This window comes from Nycticebus coucang, chromosome 2 (assembly GCF_027406575.1).
Source record: "Nycticebus coucang isolate mNycCou1 chromosome 2, mNycCou1.pri, whole genome shotgun sequence".
Lineage (NCBI taxonomy): Eukaryota > Metazoa > Chordata > Mammalia > Primates > Lorisidae > Nycticebus > Nycticebus coucang.
The window spans coordinates 8,882,468-8,904,753 of NC_069781.1; the positions used below are offsets into that span (position 1 = coordinate 8,882,468).

The 22,286-nt window shown below is 46.5% G+C and overlaps 1 protein-coding gene and 1 pseudogene across 13 annotated transcripts in view; both read right to left on the minus strand.

Moving 5' to 3' along the window:
* ODF2 (outer dense fiber of sperm tails 2) overlaps positions 1–22,286 on the minus strand; it is a 53,442-nt gene that overhangs the window by 24,047 nt on the left and 7,109 nt on the right. For 8 of the 13 annotated variants that reach the window (XM_053560819.1, XM_053560803.1, XM_053560827.1 and 5 more), the window contains 4 exons: positions 12,477–12,647; positions 9,758–9,918; positions 8,497–8,626; positions 7,817–7,957 (listed from right to left, as the gene is read on the minus strand). In XM_053560819.1, coding sequence (XP_053416794.1) covers positions 7,817–7,957; positions 8,497–8,626; positions 9,758–9,918; positions 12,477–12,647 — 603 coding nt within the window. The remainder of the gene's footprint in view (positions 1–7,816; positions 7,958–8,496; positions 8,627–9,757; positions 9,919–12,476; positions 12,648–22,286) is intronic. The other 5 variants (XM_053560785.1, XM_053560763.1, XM_053560811.1 and 2 more) reach the window with 2 other exon arrangements.
* LOC128580113 (uncharacterized) lies at positions 16,312–16,410 on the minus strand (annotated as a pseudogene).

Here is a 22,286-nt window from a genome sequence, read left to right on the forward strand (position 1 = left end):
AGGAGGTTCACCCACCTTCTCTTTCCTCCTCAGGGCCACAGGTCATCTTTACAAGCAATGAGAAAAAAGGGCTTTCTAGTTCCCAAATTTTCCTGGGGTCCTAAAAACTAACAGAAGATAGCACTGTGGTTTCTCCAGCAACAAGAGGTGAGAAACTTGGGACACAAAGCTTTGGCCAGGGGCCTGGATCCGGAAGCTGCTCACTGCCCTCCTATCCTCCAGGTGACACTAAAACTGAGGCTAATGCTATGCTGACCTGTGTACAGACTCACTAGAGACCCCTGCTGGTGGAACTGTGCACTACCACCATCCTATTTTGCAGGTAAGGCGATGGAGGCTGGGGGAAGGAAGGGCATGCTGGCTAAGGTCACACAGCCAGAAAAGGGAGTACTGGTTCATGAAGTGGACTCCAACTCCAGAGCCAGAGCAGCTCTCCACCACACTGAGCACTTCCCAGTGAGCACCCAAATGAAGGTTCGGCCCTGAGTGCCCAGCAAGCACCAGTCCCAGGACAAACAGCAGCAGCACCTCTTGAGTACAGGCAGTATGCGAGCCCCTTGTCTATACATCATCTCTAATCCTCACACAATCCCATGTGGGAAAGGCCATTCCCATTTTACAGGTGGGAAAACTGAGGCCCTGAGAGGTTAAAAATCACCTCCCTGGGGGCGGCGCCTGTGGCTCAGTGAGTAGGGCGCCAGCCCCATATGCCGAGGGTGGCGGGTTCAAACCCAGCCCCGGCCAAACTGCAACAAAAAAATAGCCGGGCGTTGTGGCGGGCGCCTGTAGTCCCAGCTGCTCGGAAGGCTGAGGCAAGAGAATCGCGTAAGCCCAAGAGTTAGAGGTTGCTGTGAGCCGTGTGATGCCACGGCACTGTACCAAGGGCGGTACAGTGAGACTCGGTCTCTACAAAAAAAAAAAAATCACCTCCCTGAGATTGCCAGTCAGAAATCAAACATGTATAACTATTTTAGAGAATAATTTGGCCATAACTACTAAAATTGATAGAAATATATTCTGGAAACTTTTTTTGGTGGGGGGGAGACAAAGTCTCATTATCACCCTTGTTAGGTGCTGTGGCGGCATCACAGCTCACAGCATCCCCAACCCCTGGGCTTAAGTGATTCTCTTGCCTCAGCCACCAGAGTAGCTGGGACTACAGGTGCCTGCCACAATGCCCAGGTGTTTTTTTCTGTTGTTGCAGTTGTCATTGTTGTTTTAGTTGGCCCGGGCTGGGTTTGAACCTGCCAGCCCAGGTGTATGTGGCCAGCACTGTACCCAATGAGCTATAGGCGCCATCCTAGAAACTCAAGTTCAGCAGGTTAGCGTTCATGAATGCTTAAGTGTTCACAATGCTTATGATAGTAAACAACTAAAAATATAAATGTCCATGAACAGAAGAATAGATAAATAATGGGATAACTGTAAATATAGCGGGTGGCGCCTGTGGCTCACTGGGTAGGGTGCTGGCCCCGTATACGGAGGGTGGCAGGTTCAAACCTGGCCCTGACCAAACTGTAACAAAAAAATAGCTGGGCATTGTGGCGGGCGCCTATAGTCCCAGCTACTCAGGAGGCTGAGTCAAGAGAATTGCCTAAGCCTGGGAGTTGGAGGTTGCTGTGAGCTGTGACGCCACAGTACTCTACCAAGGGCAACAAAGTGAGGCTCAGTCCCTAAAACAAAAAAGAACTAAAGAATATAGCAATGAAAATTCATTACCTTAGGCCTCAACCCTTAATGATAAAATGATCTCATTAAAATATTGTTGAGTTGGCAGCGCCTGTGGCTCAAGGAGTAGGGCACCAGTCCCATATGCTGGAGGTGGCAGGTTCAAACCCAGCCCTGGCCCAAAAACCACAAAAAAAAAAAAAAAAAATTGTTGAGTAATAAAATAGACTCTGAAGATCATATATGAAAAAACATCATTTCTATTAAATTTAAGGACATGCTAAGTGCCTCAGCTCCCATAGATCAGTGGTTAGGACGCTAGCCACATGCCCTGGGGCTAGTGAGTTTGAACCCTGCCAGGGCCTGCTAAACAACAATGACAACAACAACAAAAGCCAGGCATTATGGCGGGCACCTGTAGTCCTAGCTACATGGGAGGCTGAGGCAAAGAGAATTGCTTAAGCCCAAGTGTTTTTGAGGTTGCTATGACCTATGATGCCACAGCATTCTACCAAAGGGTGACATAGTGAGATTCTGTCTCAAAAAAAAAGAACATGCTAAGCATTACTATATGTTTTTTATTTGTTTGTTTTGAGACAGAGTCACCAACTGTCACCCTGGGTAGAGTGCTGAGGCATCATAGCTCATAGCAACCTCCAACTTGGGCTCAAGCGATCCTCTTGCCTCAGTTTTTCCATTTTTAAGTAGAGAGGGGTCTTGCTTTGGCTCAGGCTGGTCTCAAAATTATCAAATTTAAGATAAAGATTCCCTGGGCAGCGCCTGTGGCTCAAAGGAGTAGGGCACCAGCCCCATATGCTGTAGGTGGCGGGTTCAAACCCACCCTCAGCCAAAAACTGCAAAAAAAAATAGATAAAGATTCCCTCTGAGAGGAGGGAAGATAAGATTATTGCAAAATGACATATGAAAGTAATTTAACTACGTAGACAAAGTTTATTTCACTTTTCTTAGAGAAACCTTTAGCTTTCAGACAAGATTTTATTTTGAAAGATGGGGAGTGACTATACCAATTTATATTACTTATTTTATAACTTAATGTTTAAAAACTTTAAAAAGTAGGGCAGCACCTGTGGCTCAGTGAGTAGGGCGCTGGCCCCAAATACCAAGGGTGGCGGGTTCAAACCCGGCCCGAACAGCAACAAAAATATAGCCAGGTGTTGTGTTGGGTGCCTGTAGTCCCAGCTACTTGGGAGGCTGAAGCAAGAGAATCGCCTAAGCCCAGGAGTTGGAGGTTGTTGTGAGTGGTAATGCCACAGCACTCTACCGAGGGCAATAAAGAGAAACTCCGTCTCTAAAAAAAAATTTTTTTTTAAAGTGACAATGTTAGAAAAAAATATGCTAAAGAAAAGTGTCATTATTTCAGGGATAGGCATGGTGGCTCATGCCTGTAATCCCCACACTCTGGGAGGCCAAAGCAGGCGGATCGCCCTAAGGTCATGAATTCAAGACTAGCCTGAGCTAAGGGGAGACTCCATCACTAAAAACAGCCAAGTGTCGGGCGGCGCCTGTGGCTCAAGGAGTAGGGCACTGGTCCCATATGCCAGAGGTGGTGGGTTCAAACCCAGCCCTGGCCAAAAACCACAAAAAAAAAAAAAATAAATAAAATAAAAATAGCCAAGTGTTGTGGCAGGCGTCTGTAGTCCCAGCTACTTGGGAGACTGAGGCAAGAGAATCATAGCTGTGAGCTATGACGTTACAGCACTTTACTGGGGGTGACAAAGTGAGACCCTGTCTCAAGAAAAAAAAAAAAAGGAAAAGGAAAGTGTCATTATTTCATCAGCACTGGCATTTCAAGATTAGTGGCATCTCTTTGCTTTGAACAGGAAGACAACTGTTTGCACTGTCTGTCCTGAAATATTTGCTAACACAACATTATTCACAATAGCCAAGATACGGAATCAATCTGTTTCAATCAGTGGATAAAGAATATTCAGGGCTGGGCACAGTGGCTCAAGCCTGTAATCCTAGCTCTCTGGAAGGCCAAGGCGAAAAGACTGCTCCAGCTCAGGAGTTCAAGACCAGCCTGAGAAAAAGTGAGACGGGGCGGCGCCTGTGGCTCAATGGAGTAGGGCGCCGGCCCCCTATGCCGGGAGGTGGTGGGTTCAAACACAGCCCCGGCCAAAAACTGCAAAAAAAAAAAAAAAAAGAGAGAGAGATAAAGAGTGAGACCCTATCTCTAAAAATAGCCAGTCATTGTGGCCTGTAATCCTAGCTACTTGGGAGGCTGAGGCAAGAGGATCACTTGAGCCCAAGAGTTTGAGGTTGCTGTGAGCTACGATGCTAGTCAGGGCATCTACTACTCTACTAAGAGCAACAATGTGAAACTCTGTCTATAAAAATGTGGTATATAGGGCGGCGCCTGTGGCTCAGTCAGTAAGGCACCGGCCCCATATACAGAGGGTGGCGGGTTCAAACCCGGCCCCGGCCAAACTGCAACCAAAAAATAGCTGAGCGGGCAGCGCCTGTGGCTCAGTGAGTAGGGCACCGGCCCCATATGCCGAGGGTGGCAGGTTCAAACCCAGCCCCGGCCAAACTGCAACAAAAAATAGCCGGGCGTTGTGGCGGGTGCCTGTAGTCCCAGCTGCTCGGGAGGCTGAGGCAAGAGAACCGCTAAGCCCAGGAGTTGGAGGTTGCTGTGAGCTGTGTGATGCCACGGCACTCTACCAAGGGCCATAAAGTGAGACTCTGTCTCTACAAAAAAAGAAAAAAAAAATGTGGTATATATACAGAATGGAATACTATCAGCCTTAGAAAAAACTTAACCACTTTTGACAACATGCATAAAGCTGGAGGACATTATATTAAGTGAAATAAGCAAGGCACAGAAAGACAAGATACCACATGATCTCACTTGTATATGGAATCTAGAAAGTTGAACACAGAAGCACAGAATATAACTGGTAGTTGACCAGATGCTAGCAGGGAGAGTGGAGGAGGAGGAGGGAGTCATCAAAGGATATAAAACATCAGTTACACAGGAGGAATGAGTTCAAGAGATCTGTTGTTCAACATGGTGACTACAGTTAATGTACTGAACAAGAAAAGATTTTAGGTGTTCCCACAAGAAATACATAATTATGTGCGATAACACTGTTGAGTTAGGTGCTCACACCTATAATCTTAGCACTTTGGGAGGCCGAGGCAGATCCCTTGAGGCCAGAAGACCAGCCTGGCCTCAGTAAGACCCTGTCTCTAAAAAAAAAATTAAAAATTAGCCAGGCGCATACCTGTAGGCCAAGCTTCTCAGGAGGCTAAGGCAAGAGATCTTCTGCTCCCAGAAGGTCAAAGTTACAGTGAGCTATGATTATGCCACAGCACTCTAGGCTAGGCTAGCCTAGGTGATACAGTGAGACTCTGACTTTTTTTTTTTTTGAGACGGTCTTACTCTGTTGACCTGAGCAGAGTGGCATGGCATCCTAGCTCACAGCAACCTCAAACTCCTGGGCTCAAGAAATCCTCTTGCCTCAGCCTCCTGAGTAGCTGGGACCACTGGCACCCACTACAACGCCTGGCTAGTTTTTCTATTTTTAGTAGAGATGGGGTCTCGCTCTTACTCAGACTAGTCTTGAACTCCTGAGCTCAGGCGATCCCGCTGCCTTGGCTTCCCAGAGTGTTAGGATTACAGGGATGAGACACCACACCAGGCCTATTTTTGTTTGTTTTTTTTTGAGACAGAATCTCACTATGTCGCCCTTGGTAGAGTGACATGGCATCACAGCTCACAGCAACTTCAAACTCTTAGGCTTAATCAATTCTCTTGCCTCAGCCTCCTAAGTAACTGGGACTACAGGTACCTGCCAAAACACCTGGCTATTTTTTGTTGCAGTTGTCACTGTTGTTTAGCTGGCCTGGGCTGGGTTAGGACCCACCAACCTTAGTGTATGTGGCTGGCACTGTAACCACTGTGCTATGGGCACCAAAACTGACTTCTTTTTTTTTTTTTTGAGACAGTCTCTCTCTTGTCTGGTCTCGAACTCCTGACCTCAACTGATCCACCTGTCTCAGCCTCCAAAAGTGCTAGGATCATAGGCATGAGCTACTGCACCTGGCTGAGACCATAACTCTTATAAAAATAAAACAGGGCCTATGGGCGGTGCCTGTGGCTCAAAGGAGTGAGGCACCAGCCCCATATGCCAGAGATGGTGAGTTCAAACCCAGCCCCGGCAAAAAAAAAAAAGGACGGCGCCTGTGGTTCAGTGAGTAGGGCGCCGGCCCCATATGCCAAGGGTGGTGGGTTCAAACCCGGCCCCAGCCAAACTGCAACAAAAAAAAATAGCCAGGCGTTGTGGCGGGCGCCTGTAGTCCCAGCTGCTCGGGAGGCTGAGGCAAGAGAATCGCATAAGCCCAAGAGTTAGAGGTTGCTGTGAGCCGTGTGACGCCACGGCACTCTACCCAAGGGCGGTACAGTGAGACTCTGTCTCTACAAAAAAAAAAATGGGGCCCAGCACAGTGTCTCCCTTAGCACTTTGAGAGGTTGAGACGGATGGATTGCTTGAGCTCATGAGTTTGAGACTGCCTGAGCAAGAGTGAGATCCTGCCTTTAAAAATAGCCAGGTTAAAAAAAAAAAAAATAGGCAGGTGTTGTGGTAGGCCCTTGTAATCCCAGCTACTTGGGAGGCTGAGGCAAGGGGATCGCTTAAGCCCAGGAATTTGAAGTTGCTGTGAGCTATGACATGACGCCGTGACACTGGACCAAGGGTGACAAAGTAAAACTGTATTTCAGAAAGAAAAACAAAACGTTGTGTACCATAAATATATACAATATTACAAAATTTAAAAACAAAACAAGTACAGTCATCCCTTGTTATCCACTGGAGGTTGGTTCCAAGACTTCCTGCATAATTCATGGATGCTCAATTCTCTGATAGAAAATGGTGTAGTATTTGCATATAACCTCTCATACACTTTCTGTTTATTTTGGGGAGTTTGAGGTAAGGTCTCACTCTGTTGCCAAGGCTAGAGTCCACTATCATCATAGCTCATGCAACTGCCAACTCCTGGGCTCAAGCCATCTTCCTGCCTCAGCTCCATGAGTACCTGGGATTATAGGAGTAAGCCACCATGCCCAGCTAATTTACAAAAATGTTTTTGTAGGTTCGGCACCTGTAGCTCAGCGGCTAGCGCACCAGCCACATTAAGGAAAAAAAAAAGGTTTCTGTAGAAACAGGTTCTCACCAGGCTTTTTGAACTTCTGGGCTCAAGCAATCCTCTTGCCTCGCTTCACTAGGATTAGCCACCATGACCAGCCCATACATACATTTCAAATCATCTGCAAATTATTTATAACACCTAATACAATGTGCATGCCATATAAGTAGTTATTTATTATACTATGTTATATATAGGATAATACCAAGAAGCAAAGTTTTTTATTTTTGTTTTTGTTTTTGAGACAGTGTCTCATTTTGCTGCCCTCAGTAGAGTGCCATGGCGTCATAGCTCACAGCAACCTCAGACTCTTGGGCTCAAGTGGTTCTCTTGCCTCAGCCCCTGAGTAGCTCAGCCTATAGTTGCCCGCCACAACCCCAGATTTTTTTTTTTAGAGACTGGGTTTCCCTCTAGCTCGGGATGGTCTTGAACTCATGAGCTCAGGTGAGCCACCCACCTCAGCCTCCCAGAGTGATAGGATTACAGGCATGAGCCACCGTACCTGGCCAAGATGCAAAGTTTATACATGTTATACAGATGCAATTTTTTCCCCAATTTTCAAACTATAGTTGGTTGAATCCATGAATACAGAACCCACAGATATGGAGGGCTAACTGTATCTGCCAATATACAATATTTCAGAGAAAATTCTTTAGGAAAACAAAGTGATAGCACACAATTTGTGTCCACCAGCTATGAATCAAGTCTGGTACACTCCCTTCTTTGCCCCACAGACCTGCAATGGCCCGAATCCTCCCTGACTCTCCCGCTGCCTTCTCCTGACTTCCAAGGTCGTTCCTGGGTTTTCACAGTAACTAAGATAGCACCCTAGTGGGGTCTAAGCACTTTATGTGAATGATTTCAATAACTCTCTCGCAAGTCAGGCACATTTTTCTTACAAAGAAACTGAGGTTCAGAGAGGACAGAACAATGCAAAAATGAAGCTGAGCCTATGAGAGTTCATTGGCACAGGTAGGCTCACCTCTCTCACCTCTTTACAGTGCTGTTCCCTCAGCAGGTCTCGGAGGGTGCGGTTGGTCTCCTCAAATGTGCTCAGCTTCTGCAGGAGAAGTTCCTTCTGCCTCGTTAGGGTGTTGATGTCCGTGCAGGTCATTTGTTTCTCCTGGAGGACAAGGAGGCAGTCTTACAAAATGCAGGGGGAGGAGGGACAGGCAGGTCCCATGTGGGACTCAAGAGGTGCGGGTGTCAGGAAACCCAGGCAAGAAGAACCAGGCTATGTACCAAGGAGGTCAGGGGCAGGCTTCCTGGAGAAGGTGGATCTGGGAGACCAAGAGGTGGAGAGAGGGTGGGAGAACTCACGGGGATGTGTGCAATTAGGCTTCCTGGAAGAAGGCAAGGGAGGATGAGGACACCTGGTGGCTGATACTTGCAGAAATCAACCACATGCCTTGACTCACTGTGATCCAAGGCGACCCATGATGAGGTCTCCTCAGAGGCCCTGGCCACCAGAGGTCAGCTTCAAGGGTCAAACACCGGGAAGTGAGGTGATGGGGTGGGGGGCCTAGGAGTTAAGCGTGCCCTCCCCCAGCCTGGAGATGTCATAAAGTCAGCCTGATGACTGCGTCAAGACCCCACCCCAGACTGCAGCTGCCAGCTCCCTGGGCCGGTCCCAGGGCTGGGGTGGTTCTGCCTGCCACCTACTGTTTTTAGCTTCCCGATGGTATCCTTCAAGGCCATGACTTGTTTGGCAGCAGCTGCTCCATCCATTTCAGCCTCTACCAGCTTGGACATGAGGCACTCCTTCTCCTGCTGTAGGTGTTTCTTCTGGAGTCTGGGGCCAGAAAGGTGGGGCTCTGTGAGCCCTCACAGGCCCCTGGCATGCCCAGAGCTCCGAGGCTCACCTCACAATGCCCTGTGAGGTTCACCTCCTGTCAGGGAGCAGTGGGGGAGGGGACAGGGATGGAGGTTCTGGCCCAAGTGGCCTTCTGGAAGGATCAGGGCCGGAAGTCACATCTGTCTGGGTACCAGGCCAGGGACTCCACAACAGGTGGTATTATGCCACTGTGGCCCTGCTTGTCTAAGAACTACCATTGTCACCTCTGCTCCTGCCCCTGCCATGGACAGCTGGTGGCTGTCCTAACCACCCTTTTAAGGTACACTTTTGAGCCCTTCCATCTGCTTTCCACACCGAAGCCAAGTCTAGTCACATCACTACCCTGCTTTTAAAACCTTGGCTTCCAACCCTCCTACTCAGTGCAAATCCTCAAAGTGGCTGCTAAGAGCCAGCCCCCTACCCACATCCCTGGCAGCCTCACCTTCTGCCCCCCTGCTCTGGCTGGCTTTCCATTTCTCAGATCCACCTGCTGTCCCATAATGGGGCCTTTCCACATGTTCCCACTATGTAGCACCTTCCTTCCCTGACACCAGCTGCCTAACTCTTAACTATCCTGCAGGACACCTCTTTTTATTTTTTATTTGAGAGAGTCCCAAGATGTCGCCCTGGGTAGAGTGCTATGGCATCACACCTCACAGCAACCTCCAACTCTTGGGCTTGGGTGATTCTCTTGACTCAGCCTCCCAAGTAGCTGGGACTAGAGGTGCCCACCACAACGCCCAGCTATTTTTTGGTTGCAGTTGTCACTGTTGTTTGGCAGGCCCGGACTGGATTCGAACCCGCCAGCTCTGGTGTTGAGCTACAGGCGCCGAGCCCAGGACATCCCTTAAATGTCACTCTTTCCAGGAGTTCCCTGACTATGGTCTCCCCAACCTCATCACACTCTGTGGGCTCCTCATTCTACCTCACAGTAGGAATCATGAGCACAGTCACTAATCAACTGTGGGAGTGTTGAACAGGCTGCATGTGGGACGGAGGGACAGTGCCTGCATTGCCGCCTTTGGGCTTGGGGATTGGGGCAGCCCAGCAGGAAGGCACTCTGTGGGCACAGGGCTGGCGCCGCCTTACATGGTATAGTCCTTCTCCTCCTTGATGCGCTCAATGTTGTGCCTGAGCACCGTGTTCTCGTGCTCCGTCTCGGCCAGTTCCTGGGCCACCTCTTCCAGCTCCTCCTTCCGCTCCTCCAGGAACCTTTTGGCCATCTGGCGCTCACCTTTCTGCATCTTTACCTGTGCAAAGGCACAGGGACCTGAGGAGAAGCTCTTCTTCTATGCCACCCTGGGGCCTGATACTTTGGACAAACATAAGGTCCCTTCCAACTGAGAGTCAATGCTTTGGACAAACATAGGGTCCCCTCCAACTGAGAGTTACACAGGCCCAGTTCCGAGTCCTTATGGGCTTAATCTCAGTTAATTATCACAAAACCGACTCTCCAGGGAGACGTTTCTCTCCTCATTTTGTGGATGAGGAAACTAAGTATGGAGAGCCTTGCTGGCTGGGGATGGAGCCAGATGGCACACTGTGACTTGGCTGGCACATCATAGGAAAAGACATCTCTCCCTACTGGGGGCTATAAGGAAAGAGGGCCTGTTGCCAGGCAGCCAGTCCTAGGTTTTTCAGGAGGGTCCCTGGACCCTGAGTACAGGTAGAGGATTACAAACACACATCATGTTAGCAGTCAAGACTTGGATTTTAATGCCAGGTCTGCCAACTTCCTAGTTGAGGGCCTTGAACTTCCATATTGTTTCCAATTCCATTGCCGTATCCTACTGAAAGATATAACTCAGCACCTAAGGACAACTTATTACTTTGTTTTTCTTTGAGACAGAGTTTCACTTTGTCACCTTTGGTAGAGTGCCATAGCATCATAGCTCACAGCAACCTCAAACTCTTGGGCTCAAGCAATTCTCTTGCCTCAGCCTCCCATGTAGCTGGGACTACAGGCGCCCACCACAATGCCTGGCTATTGTTAGAGACAAGATCTTGCTCTGGCTCAGGCTGGTCTCGAACCTGTGAGCCTATTAGGCAAACCACCTGCCTCAGCCTCCCAGAGAGATGGGATTACAGGTGTGAAACCCTGAGCCCAGCCTACTTTTTTTTTTGTTAAAGATAGTCTCACTCTCATCATAACTCACTGCAACCTTAAACTTCTGGGCTCAAGTCATCCTCTTGCCTCAGCCTACCTAGTAGCAGGGATTACAGATGTGGCCACCACACCTGGCTAATTTTCTTCCTTTTTTTTGAGATAGAGTCTCACTATGTCGCCCTCGGTAGAGTGCCATGGCCTCACAGCAACCTCAAATTCTTGGGCTTATGTGATTCTCTTGCCTCAACCTCCCAAGTAGCTGGAATTATAGGTGTCCACCACAACACCCGGCTATTTTTTTGTTGCAGTTGTCGCTGCTGTTTACCTGGCCAGGGGCTGGATCAAACCTGCCAGCCCTCAGTATATGTGGCTGGCACCCTACCCACTGAGCTACAGGCGCTGCCTTATTTTTTATTTTTAGTAGAAGCTTGTATAGGATTTCTTTTTTTTTTTTTTTGGTAGAGACAGAGTCTCACTTTACGGCCTTCGATAGAGTGCCATTGATGTCACAGGACTCACAGCAACCTCTAGCTCTTGGGCTTCCACGATTCTCTTGCCTCAGCCTCCCGAGTAGCTGGGACTATAGGCGCCCACCACAATGCCCGGCTATTTTTTGGTTGCAGTTCAGCCAGGGCAGGGTTTGAACCCGCCACCCTTGGTATATGGGGCCGGCGCCCTACTCACTGAGCCACAGGCGCCACCCTCTATTTTTTTTTTTGAGACATCTCACTCCATCTCTTTGGGATGGCTCAGAGTAACCTCAAACTCTTGGGCTCAAGCAATCTTTTTGCCTCAGCCTCCCATGTAGCTGGGATGCTACAGACGCTATTTTTTTAGAGGCAGCGTCTCACTCTTGCTCAGGCTGGTCTCCAATTGCTTAGCTCAGGCAATCCACCCACCTCAGCCTCCCAGAGTGCTAGGATTCAGGCATGAGCCACCCTGCCAGCCCTGGTCTAGAATTTCTAAACTCAAGTGATCCTCCTGCCTCAGACTCCCAGAGTGCTATGATTATAGATGTGAGCCACGGCCCCTGGGCCTGGGGCAAACTTACTCTGCCTCTTTGGGGGTCTGTTTCTATCAAACTTTTTTTTTTTTGAGACAGTCTTGCTCTATTACCCAGGCTAGAGTACCATGGCCTCAACCTAGCTCACAGGAAACTCAAACTCCAAGCCTGCCATGACCCCCAGCTAATTTTTCTATTTTTAGTAGAAATTTATTCTCACTCTTAATCAGGTTGTTCTCAAATTCCTCAGCTCCAGGGATCCTCCTGCCTCGGCTTCCCAAAGTGCTAGGATTACAGGTGTGAGCCACCATACTTAGCCTCTGTCAAAATTTTCTATAACATGGAAAGCACAGGCCCCAGTTTCCTAGTTACTTCATCCCTATAATGGGACAATGATTAACAGCAGCTTCATCTGTTGTAAAAAGTCAAATCTGGTAGAGCAGATATCTGCTCTGACCTGGTATCTGGTAGAGCACCAGAGCAGCTGAGCACTCCACAGTGAGGGACCTTGTCACTATGGTGATATCCTATGCTGACCCAGCGACCTCCCCCGGCAGGGGGCACCTGAAGTCCTGGGCAACCTTCCTGAGGAGGACAGGAGGCCTGCAGAGAGGCAGGCAGGGGGACCACACAGAATGCCCCTGGGCCATTCCACACGTCCTCAGTTACTAGCTGTCCCAGCGCTCCACTTCCCTCACCTCAGACTTGAGACAACCAACCGCGTTCATTAGACTGTCAATCTTCTTATCATAACGGTTCATTTTACAGTGACCTGAGTCATCATCTTCTGTAGAGAGGTCACTTAACCGCATCACTGAGACCAGCTTTTCTGAAGATGGTGGTGTGATCTCCAGGCAATGAGGTGGATTCTGATAGAGAGGAAGGGGAAACACATGTACTCAGAAGGCAAAACCCCAATAGTGAGGTCCACTGGAAGCTTATTTACTGATTAGGCAGGAAAAGCTAAAACAGCTAACCACAAACGTCCCCAGAAGAACGCTCCTGAGGGAACATTACATACCGATGTTTAAATGGTGTTTTTGAAGAATTCCTAACATCAAAATAAAAATCTTGGGTTAAGGGCGGCGCCTGTGGCTCAAGGAGTAGGGCGCTGGTCCCATATGCCGGAGGTGGCGGGTTCAAACCCAGTCCCGGCCAAAAAAAAACCACCAAAAAAAAAAAAAAAAATCTTGGGTTAAAATGTTAAGTTTAAAATAAAGAATATAACAAATTGGCAAAAGTTTAGTCAGTAGATGTTTTTATATACCTAACACACAAAAAAAACCTGTCAACGGGCACAGTGTAGGGGCACATGGCACACCTCCTAGACGTGGGACACAATTGCAACAGAGACCTTACCTAACAAACACTAACATTGTAACCTAATTCTATGTACTCTCCTATTAATCTGAAATTAAAAAAAAAAAAGAAATGAAACATGTCAAGAGACTTTTAAATGAATTTGAATGTATTGGTGGATTAGTTACAAGGGCAGATTAATCTGTTGAAAAGGGTATGGATAGGGAGAAGTGGGTAAATTTGAAAACTGACCAGACATATGATATTAAGAAAGTTTTTAGGATTAATCACTATTATTTTGATTACATGGAAAAATATTAGAAATACATATGATATAAAGCTTAGAAAATACTTTAAAAATACATCAGTTAAAAATATATATATATATTTTTTTTGAGACAGAATCTCACTTTGTCACCCTGCCCTCCGTAGAGTGCCATGGAGTCAGAGCTCACAGCAACCTCAAACTCTTGGGCTTAAGTGATTGTCTTGCCTCAGTCTCCCACACAGCTGGAACTACCTGCCTATTTTTAGAGATAAGGTCTCACTCTGGCTCAGGCTAGTCTTGCCCTGTGAGCTCAGGCAATTCACCCACCTCAACCTCCCAGAGTGCTAGGATTACAGGCATGAGCCACCATGCTCAGCTCCAAAATATTTTATTTATTTATTTATTTTTCAGACAGAGCCTTAAGCTGTCAGCCTGGGTAGAGAGCCATAGCATCACAGCTCACAGCAACCTCCAACTCCTGGGCTCAAGTGATTCTCCTGCCTCTGCCTCCCAAGTAGCTGGGACTATAGGCGCCCACCACAACGCCCAGCTATATTTTGGTTGCAGCCGTCATTGTTGTTTGGCGGGCCTGGGCTGGATTTGAACCCACCAGCTCAGGTGTATGTGGCTGGTGCCTTAGCTGCTTGAGCCACAGGCACCAAGCCCCAAAAAATATATATATATATATTTTTTTTTTTTGTAGAGACAGAGTCTCACTGTAACGCCCTCAGGTAGAGTGCCGTGGCGTCACACGGCTCACAGCAACCTCTAACTCTTGGGCCTACGAGATTCTCTTGCCTCAGCCTCCCGAGCAGCTGGGACTACAGGCGCCCGCCACAACGCCCGGCTATTTTATTGTTGTTGCAGTTTGGCCGGGGCTGGATATGAACCCGCCACCCTCGGCATATGGGGCTGGCGCCCTACTCACTGAGCCACAGGCGCCACCCCCTAAAAAAATATTTTTAAAATAATGCATTATGCCTTGGAAAAGTTTATGAAAAGCTGTGTAATACTTTGCTTTTAGGATTCTAGAAAAATGTTTCCATGGGTTTGTGATATTCTATATGTTTATTCTGATATATTAAGTCATTATTATTTCCCATCACTTATAAGTTCCTTACTTTTCCTACACTGAGATGGCTAACCTTGTATGCCAATTTCCAGGGGAAGAGGATGGCCACCAGGAATGAAAGGAAGTGCTCACTAAGGATATGAATGATACAATGAACAAGCAGGACTCACAGGGTTCAATTTTAAAAAGGCATGTTTCTTCTGTTTCTGAATGTCAAAAAGAAAAAAAACAAAAAGAGAAGAAAAGGCATGCTCTTTGTCCGAGCAATTCTACTTCTGGAGATTTAAGAAGAAAGAAAAATAAACTTAAGGCAAAAAAAAAAAAAAAAAAAAGAAGAAAATCTTAGCCGGTCGTTGTGGCGGGCACCTGTAGTCCCAGCTACTCAGGAGGCTGAGGCAAGAGAATCGCGTAAGCCCAAGAGTTAGAGGTTGCTGTGAGCCGTGTGACTTCACGGCACTCTACCCGAGGGCGGTACAGTGAGACTCTGTCTCTACAAAAAAAAAAAAGAAAATCTAAGGGGGTGGTGAATGTGGCTCAGTGAGTAGAGCTCCGGCCCCATATACTGAGGGTGGTGGGTTCGAACACAGCCCCAGCTAAACTGCAAAAAAAAAAAAAAAAAGAGGGCGGCACCTGTGGCTCAAAGGAGTAGGGTGACGGCCCCATATACCGGAGGTGGCGGGTTCAAACCCAGCCCCGGCCAAAAAAAAAGAAAGAAAAAGAAAATCTAAGAACATGAATCAATACTTAAATTCAAGACAAGGATATAGCTAAATGTATGACAAGATAGTATTGGGTGAATACGTAATGGCACAAATGTATATACAATGGAAACCACCTTAAAAAAATAATATGCAATGTAATATATTTTTAAAAAATGTAATGCGGGCGGCACCTGTGGCTCAGTCGGTAAGGCGCCGGCCCCATATACCGAGGGTGACGGGTTCAAACCCGGCCCCGGCCAAACTGCAACCAAAAAATAGCCGGGCGTTGTGGCGGGCGCCTGTAGTCCCAGCTACTTGGGAGGCTGAGGCAAGAGAATCGCTTAGGCCCAGGAGTTGGAGGTTGCTGTGAGCTGTGTGAGGCCACGGCACTCTACCGAGGGCCATAAAGTGAGACTCTGTCTCTACAAAAAAAAAAAAAAAAATTAATAAAAAAAAAAAAATGTAATGCAATGAAAATGAAAAGAATTAGTCATAAATGCATAAGAACAGATCAGGAAGGCATCCTACCTAGAAGTTACCTGAGTCCTTTCAAAGGGCAGGATTAGAGGTGTTTTTTTACTTTCTTCCTTGTGTTGATTTGGGATTTTCTATTTTTTTTTTTAATTTTCTAATTTTTTCTTTTTCCTATTTTTGGATTTTCTCTCTCTTTTTTTTTTTTTTTTTATGAGACAGAGTCTCAAGCTGCTGCCCTGGGTAGAGTGCCGTGACATCACAGCTCACAGCAACCTCCAACTCCTGGGCTCAAGCGATTCTCCTGCCTCCGCCTCCCAAGTATCTGGGACTATGGATGCCCACCACAACCCCAGGCTATTTTCTGGTTGTAGTTGTTATTGTTGTTTGGTGGGCCCGGGCTGGATTTGAACCTTCCAGCTCAGGTATATGTGGCTGGCGCCTTAGCCACTTGAGCCACAGACGCCGAGCCTGGATTTTCTAATTTTTTTTTTTTTTGATTTTCTAATTTTTTAATGATGATTATATATTGCTTTTATTTTTAAAAAGTTATTTGTAATATTTAAAATAAAGCAAATAGGAAAATAAACAGATAGTATAATTATAACTACAGTCACACCCCACATAGCAATGTTTTAGTTAACAGTAGACCAACACACAACAGTGGTCTCATACAATTATAATATTATATTTTTATTATACCTTTCCACGTCTTTTTTTTTTTTTTTATCAAACATGTCATGAATTTGCGTGTCATCCTTGTTTGGGAACCATGCTAATCTTGGCTTGTTCCAATTTTAGTATATGTGCTGCTGAAGCAAGACCTTTTCCATGCTTACATATTTTCAGATACACACATACTTACCAGGCATTACAAATGCCTACAGAATTCAGTACAGTCACCTGCTGTACATAGGTTTGTAGCCCAGGCTTGACAGGCTATATCACATAGTCTAGGTACGCAGGAGGATATACCACCCAGGTGTACAGAAGTATACTTTGATAGTTGCACGAAGATGAAATCGTATGATGACACATTCGCCCAACATATCCCCATCATTAACCAATGAATGACCGTATATTTAAAAAACAACAAAAAAAACCTCACATAGGAGAATATGTAACAGGAAATGAACCAGGACACTGGGTACTGCCTGTGACAGGAAGACAATGGAACAGGCTAGAGGGCAGCTTCCAAATAGTTGAGTGATGCTTACCAGGTGCATTTAGCTTGCAAAAAGTCATCAAGCAATATACTCCTGATAGGTGTACTTCCTTGTAGTTTTAGAGATGAGGTCTCAATGTATTGCTGGGATGGAGTCAAAGACAATTCACAGGCATGAGCATGGCATACTACAGCCCAGAACTGGGTTTGAGCTATCTTCCCACCATAGCTTTCCAGGAAGCTGGGACTAAAGCCACGCAATACCATGTCTAGCTCAACAAAAAGTTGTGAAAACTTAATAGCAGCCAGATTTGAGTACTAGAATTATAAGTGACTACTTATTGTTCTGTATTTTCAAATTCTGTAATAAAAATAGATCACTTTTAATAATAGAGGAAAGAAAAAACCTAGACCTTCTTTCTCCTAAAGATGATCTCACCAGAAAGTTTTTTGTTGAGATGAAGTCTCACTATGTCGCCCTTGGTAGAGTGCAGTGATCATCACAGCTCACAGTGACCTCAAACTCTTGGCCTTAAGCAATTCTCTTGTCTCAGCCTCCCCCAAGTGGCTGGGACTACAGGCGCCCACCACAACGCCCGGCTATTTTTGGTTGCAGTTATCATTGTTGTTTAGCAGGTCTGGGCCAGGCTCGAACCCGCCAGCCTCAGTGTATGTGGCCAGTGTCCTACTCATTGAGCTATGGGTGCCAAGCCAAGAGTTTTAAGAAATCAAACAAGAATCTTACGTGCACACAGTAGATTCTTGTCTCCATTTCCAGATACACCCCAAACTGCCACCCTCTGGGGCCTTTCTCCTTTTGTCTCTAATGGACAGGATCAAGCTGGGGCCTCCCAGAAATACCGGAAGCCACTAGGAGGTGGAAAGGGGCAGATCCAAGAAAGAAGCAGAAAAAGACAGCTATTCTTTGACCTGCTGAGACAGACTGGACAAGTAACCCCTCTAAGTCTCTCCATCTCTAGAATTCATGGCCGCAGGACTAGAAGTAGGCACTGAGCTTCCCAGAGGGGATCATCATTCCCAGAAACCATGTCAACAGGAAGTCAATTATCATGGCATCATCTCTTTGATGTGTACTTTAAAAACTACCAAGGCTTTTCATTTTTTAAAAAAGTGTTTTTAGGCTCAGTACCTGTAGCTCAGAGGCGAGGGCGCCAGCCACATAAACCAGAGCTGGTGGGTTCCAACCTAGCCCAGGCCTGCCAGACAACAATGACAACTACAACCAAAAAATAGCCAGGTATTGTGGTGGGCGCCTGTTGTCCCAGCTACTTAGGAGGCTAAGGAAAGACAATCACTGTGACCTATGACACATGGCACTCTATCAAGGGCGACATAGTAAAACTCTGTCTCAAAAAAAACAAAGGTGGGGCGGCGCCTGTGGCTCAGCGAGTAGGGCGCTGGCCCCACATGCCGAGGGTGGCGGGTTCAAACCCAGCCCCGGTCAAACTGCAACAACAAAAAAAAATAGCCGGGCGTTGTGGCGGGCGCCTGTAGTCCCAGCTACTAGGGAGGCTGAGGCAAGAGAATCGCGGAAGCCCAGGAGTTAGAGGTTGCTGTGAGCCGTGTGACGCCACGGAACTCTACCCGAGGGCGGTACAGTGAGACTCTGTCTCTACAAAAAAAAAAAAAAAAAAAAAGGTGGTGCCTGTGGCTCAAGGAGTAGGGCGCCAGTCCCATATACCAGAGGTGGCAGGTTCAAACCTAGCCCCAGCCAAAAAAAAAAAAAAAAACCAAAAAAAAAACAAAAATGTTTTTAATTATAAAATACATTATGCTCATTCCTGTAATCCCAGCACTGTGGGAGGCTGAGGAAGGAGAACTGCTTGAGCTCAGGAGTTTGAGACTTGCCAGAGCAAGAGTGAGACTATGGCTCCTAAAAAAATAAAAAACCCTGGGCGGCACCTGTGCCTCAAAGGAGTAGGGCGCCAGCCTCATATGCCAGAGGTGGCGGGTTCAAGCCCAGCCCTGGCCAAAAACTGCAAAAAAAAAAAAGAAAAAGAAAAACCCGGTCGGGCTCCTGAGGCACCTAGTTGGCCACAGCCCGAGTCTGAAGTTGCAGTGAGTTATGACACCATTGCACTCTGCTCAGGGCATAGGGTGGGACTCTGCCTCAACAAAAACAAAAAAATTCGACTGGGGCCTATAGCTCAGTAAGTAGGGCGACTGGCTGGCGGGTTCAAGCCCAGCCTGCACCTGACAAACAACAATGACAATTATAACCAAAAAATAGCTAGGCATTGTGGCAGGTGCCTGTAGTCCCAGCTGCTTGGGAGGCTAAAGCAAGAGAATTGCTTAAGCCCAAAGGTTCGAGATTGCTGTGAGCTGTGATGCCATAGCACTCTACTGAGGGTGACAAAGTGAGGAAGGAAGGAGGGAGGGAGGAAGGAAGGAAGGAAAGAGAAGGAAGGAAGGAAAGAAATTGGGTGGCACCTGTGACTCAGTGCGGGGGTGGAGGGGGAGAGAAGGAAGGAAGGAAGGAATGAAGGAAAAAAGGAAAGAAAGAAAGAAAGAAATTGGGTGGCACCTGTGACTCAGTGGGTAGGGCGCCAGCCCCATATACTGAGGGTGGCGGGTTTGAACCCAGCCCCAGCCAAACTGCAACAAAAAATAGCAGGGTGTTGTGGGGGGCACCTGTAGTCCCAGCTATTCAAGAGGCTGAGGCAAGAGAATCACCTAAGCCCAGTAGTTGGAGGTTGCTGTGAGCTGTGATGCCACAACACATCTAAGGAAGGCGACAAAGTGAAACTCTGTCTCTAAACAAAAAAAAGAAAAGAAAGAAAGAAATTCACAGGCCATTAAAAATAAAACAAGGGAATCGCCTAAGCCCAGTAGTTGGAGGTTACTGTGAGCTGTGATGCCACAACACATCTATTGAGGGCGACAAAGTGAAACTCTGTCTCTAAACAAAAAAAAAAAAAAGAAAAGAAAAGAAAAGAAAGAAATTCACACGCCATTAAAAATAAAACATTAAAGCCTAGAGATAATCACTGCTTTCCAGGCTTACATATTGCATACCCTCAGAAAATATTCTATGTATATAGACATAAGAATATATACATAGACATAGACAGTCCTTTTCTGCACAAATAAGACCAAACTCTACATGTTACTTCTCTGTACTTTGCTATCATGTATAAATATCTACCTCAGTGTTTGTATGGGGTCTGACTGTTAAGTTCACAAACTCATCCTAGAAAAAATGCTACATACCTCATCACTGAATAATAGTTCCGAAATTGCTTTGAAGAGTCAAGTAGGTACTGGCGGCAGTGCATAGCTTTTCCAAGGAAAGGTGACCATAGTGACATTCAGCAATGAGGTATGTAGCACCTTTTCTAGGATGAATTAATGAACTTAATTGTCAGACCTCATATGGCTGAGTGGTATTTCATTTTATGGATATATTATAATTTAACCAATACCCTCTTGATAGACATTTAAGTTGCTTTCGAGTTTTGTTACAAACAATGCTATAGCAAAAAAAAAAAATCCATAAACATACTCCCATACTCTTCTGTGACTTTTTTAGGATAAATTCCTACAAGTAAAACTACAGAATCAATGTATAGATAGATGCTGTCAAACTGCCTCCAGAACAGTTAAATCAGTTTCACAGTCCTATGGAAAATGTTTTGTTTTTGAGACAGAGTCTCACTTTGTCCCCCACTAGTAGAGTGCAGTGGCATCATAGTTCACAGCAACCTCAGACTGGGTCTCAAGAGATTATCTTGTCTCAGCCTCCCAAGTAGCTGGGACTACAGGCGCCCGCCACAACGTCCAGCTATTTTTTAGAAACCAGGTCTTGCTCTAACTCAGGCTGGTCCGAACTCGTGAGCTCAGGAGATCCACCACCTCGGCCTCCCAGAGCACTGGGATTATAAACGTGAGCCACCGCACTCGGCTGGGAAATGTTTTAAAGATTCATTGAGGGCGGTGCCTGTGGCTCAAGGAGTAGGGCGCCGGTCCCATATGCCAGAGGTGGCAGGTTCAAACCCAGCCCCGGCCAAAAAAAAAAGAAAAAAAGATTCATTGATACCTATAACCTTTTTTTATTTTTTTTGAGACAGAGTCTCACTCTGTCACCCTCAGTAGAGTGCCATGGCGTCACAACTCACAACAACCTCAAACTCTTGGGCTTAAGCAATTTTCTTGCCACAGCCTCGCAAGGAGCTGGGATTACAGGCGTCCGCCACAACGCCCGGACATTTTTTTTGTTGCAGTTGTCATTGTTGTTTTAGCTGGCCCAGGCCAGGTTTGAACCTGCCTCAATGTATATGGCTGGTGCCCTACCCACTGTGCTAGGGGCGCCACCCAATATCTATAATCTTTTAAACTTTTTTTCCATTCAATAAAAATGATAAGGCTTGACACCTGTAGCTCAGTGGCTAGGGCCCCAGCCACATACACCAGGGCTGGCAGTTTTGAACCCGGCCCGGGGCCTGCTAAAAAACAATGACAACTATAACAAAAAAATAGCCAGGGTGGCGCCCGTAGCTCAGTGGGTAGAGTGCTAGCCACTAACACTGAGGCTGGCAGGTTCAAACCAACCTGAGCCAGCTAAAAAACAACAGCTGCAACAACAACAACAAAAAACAGCCGGTGTTGTCATGGGCACCTGTAGTCCCAGCTACTTGGAAGGCTCAGGCAAGAGAATTGCTTAAGCCCAGGACTTTGAGGTTGCTGTGAGGTGTGACGCCATGGCACCCTACCCAGGACAATAGCTTGAGACTCTGGCAAGAGGCTCAGAGGCTGAGGTAAGAGAGTTGCTTAAGCCCAAGAGTTTGAGGTTGCCGTAAGCTGAGATGCTATAGCATTCTACCGAGTGTGACAAAGTGAGACTCTGTCTCTAAAAAAAGAAAAAAATACGTATTACTTTTTAAATTTACATGTCATGGATCATTATTATTATTATTTTTTTTTTTGTGTGTGTGTGTGATTTTTGGCTGGGGCTGGGTTTGAACCCACCACTTCCGGCATGTGGGACCGGTGCCCTACTCCTTGAGCCACAGGAGCCGCCCTATTATTTTTTTGTGTGTGTGTTTTTTTTGGCCGGGGCTGGGTTTGAACCCGCCACCTCTGGCATATGGGACTGGCGCCCTACTCCTTGAGCCACAGGCGCCACCCCATGGATCATTATTGAGGTAAAGATAAAAAAATGTAAGAGCAAAAAAAAAAAAAAAAAAAAAAGTAAGAGCATTTTAATTACAATTCTTCTGTAGTTTCTTGTACTGGTCAGAACACTTTCTATTTATTTCCAAGAATTTCCCACATACTCCCTTTGTCTCTTAGGGATAAATTTGTAAATCAGGGAATGAAACCATGAGATATGATTATAAACTTCAAAGAATTACTTTTGTTTTTTATTTCTATTTTTTTTTTTTAAGATGGGTCTCAATATGTTGACTAGGCTGGCCTCAAACTCCTGGGAGCAAGTAATCCTCCCATTTCAGCCTCCTCAATAGCTGGGACTACAGGTGTGCACCACTGCACCCAGCCTGATTTCTAATTTTG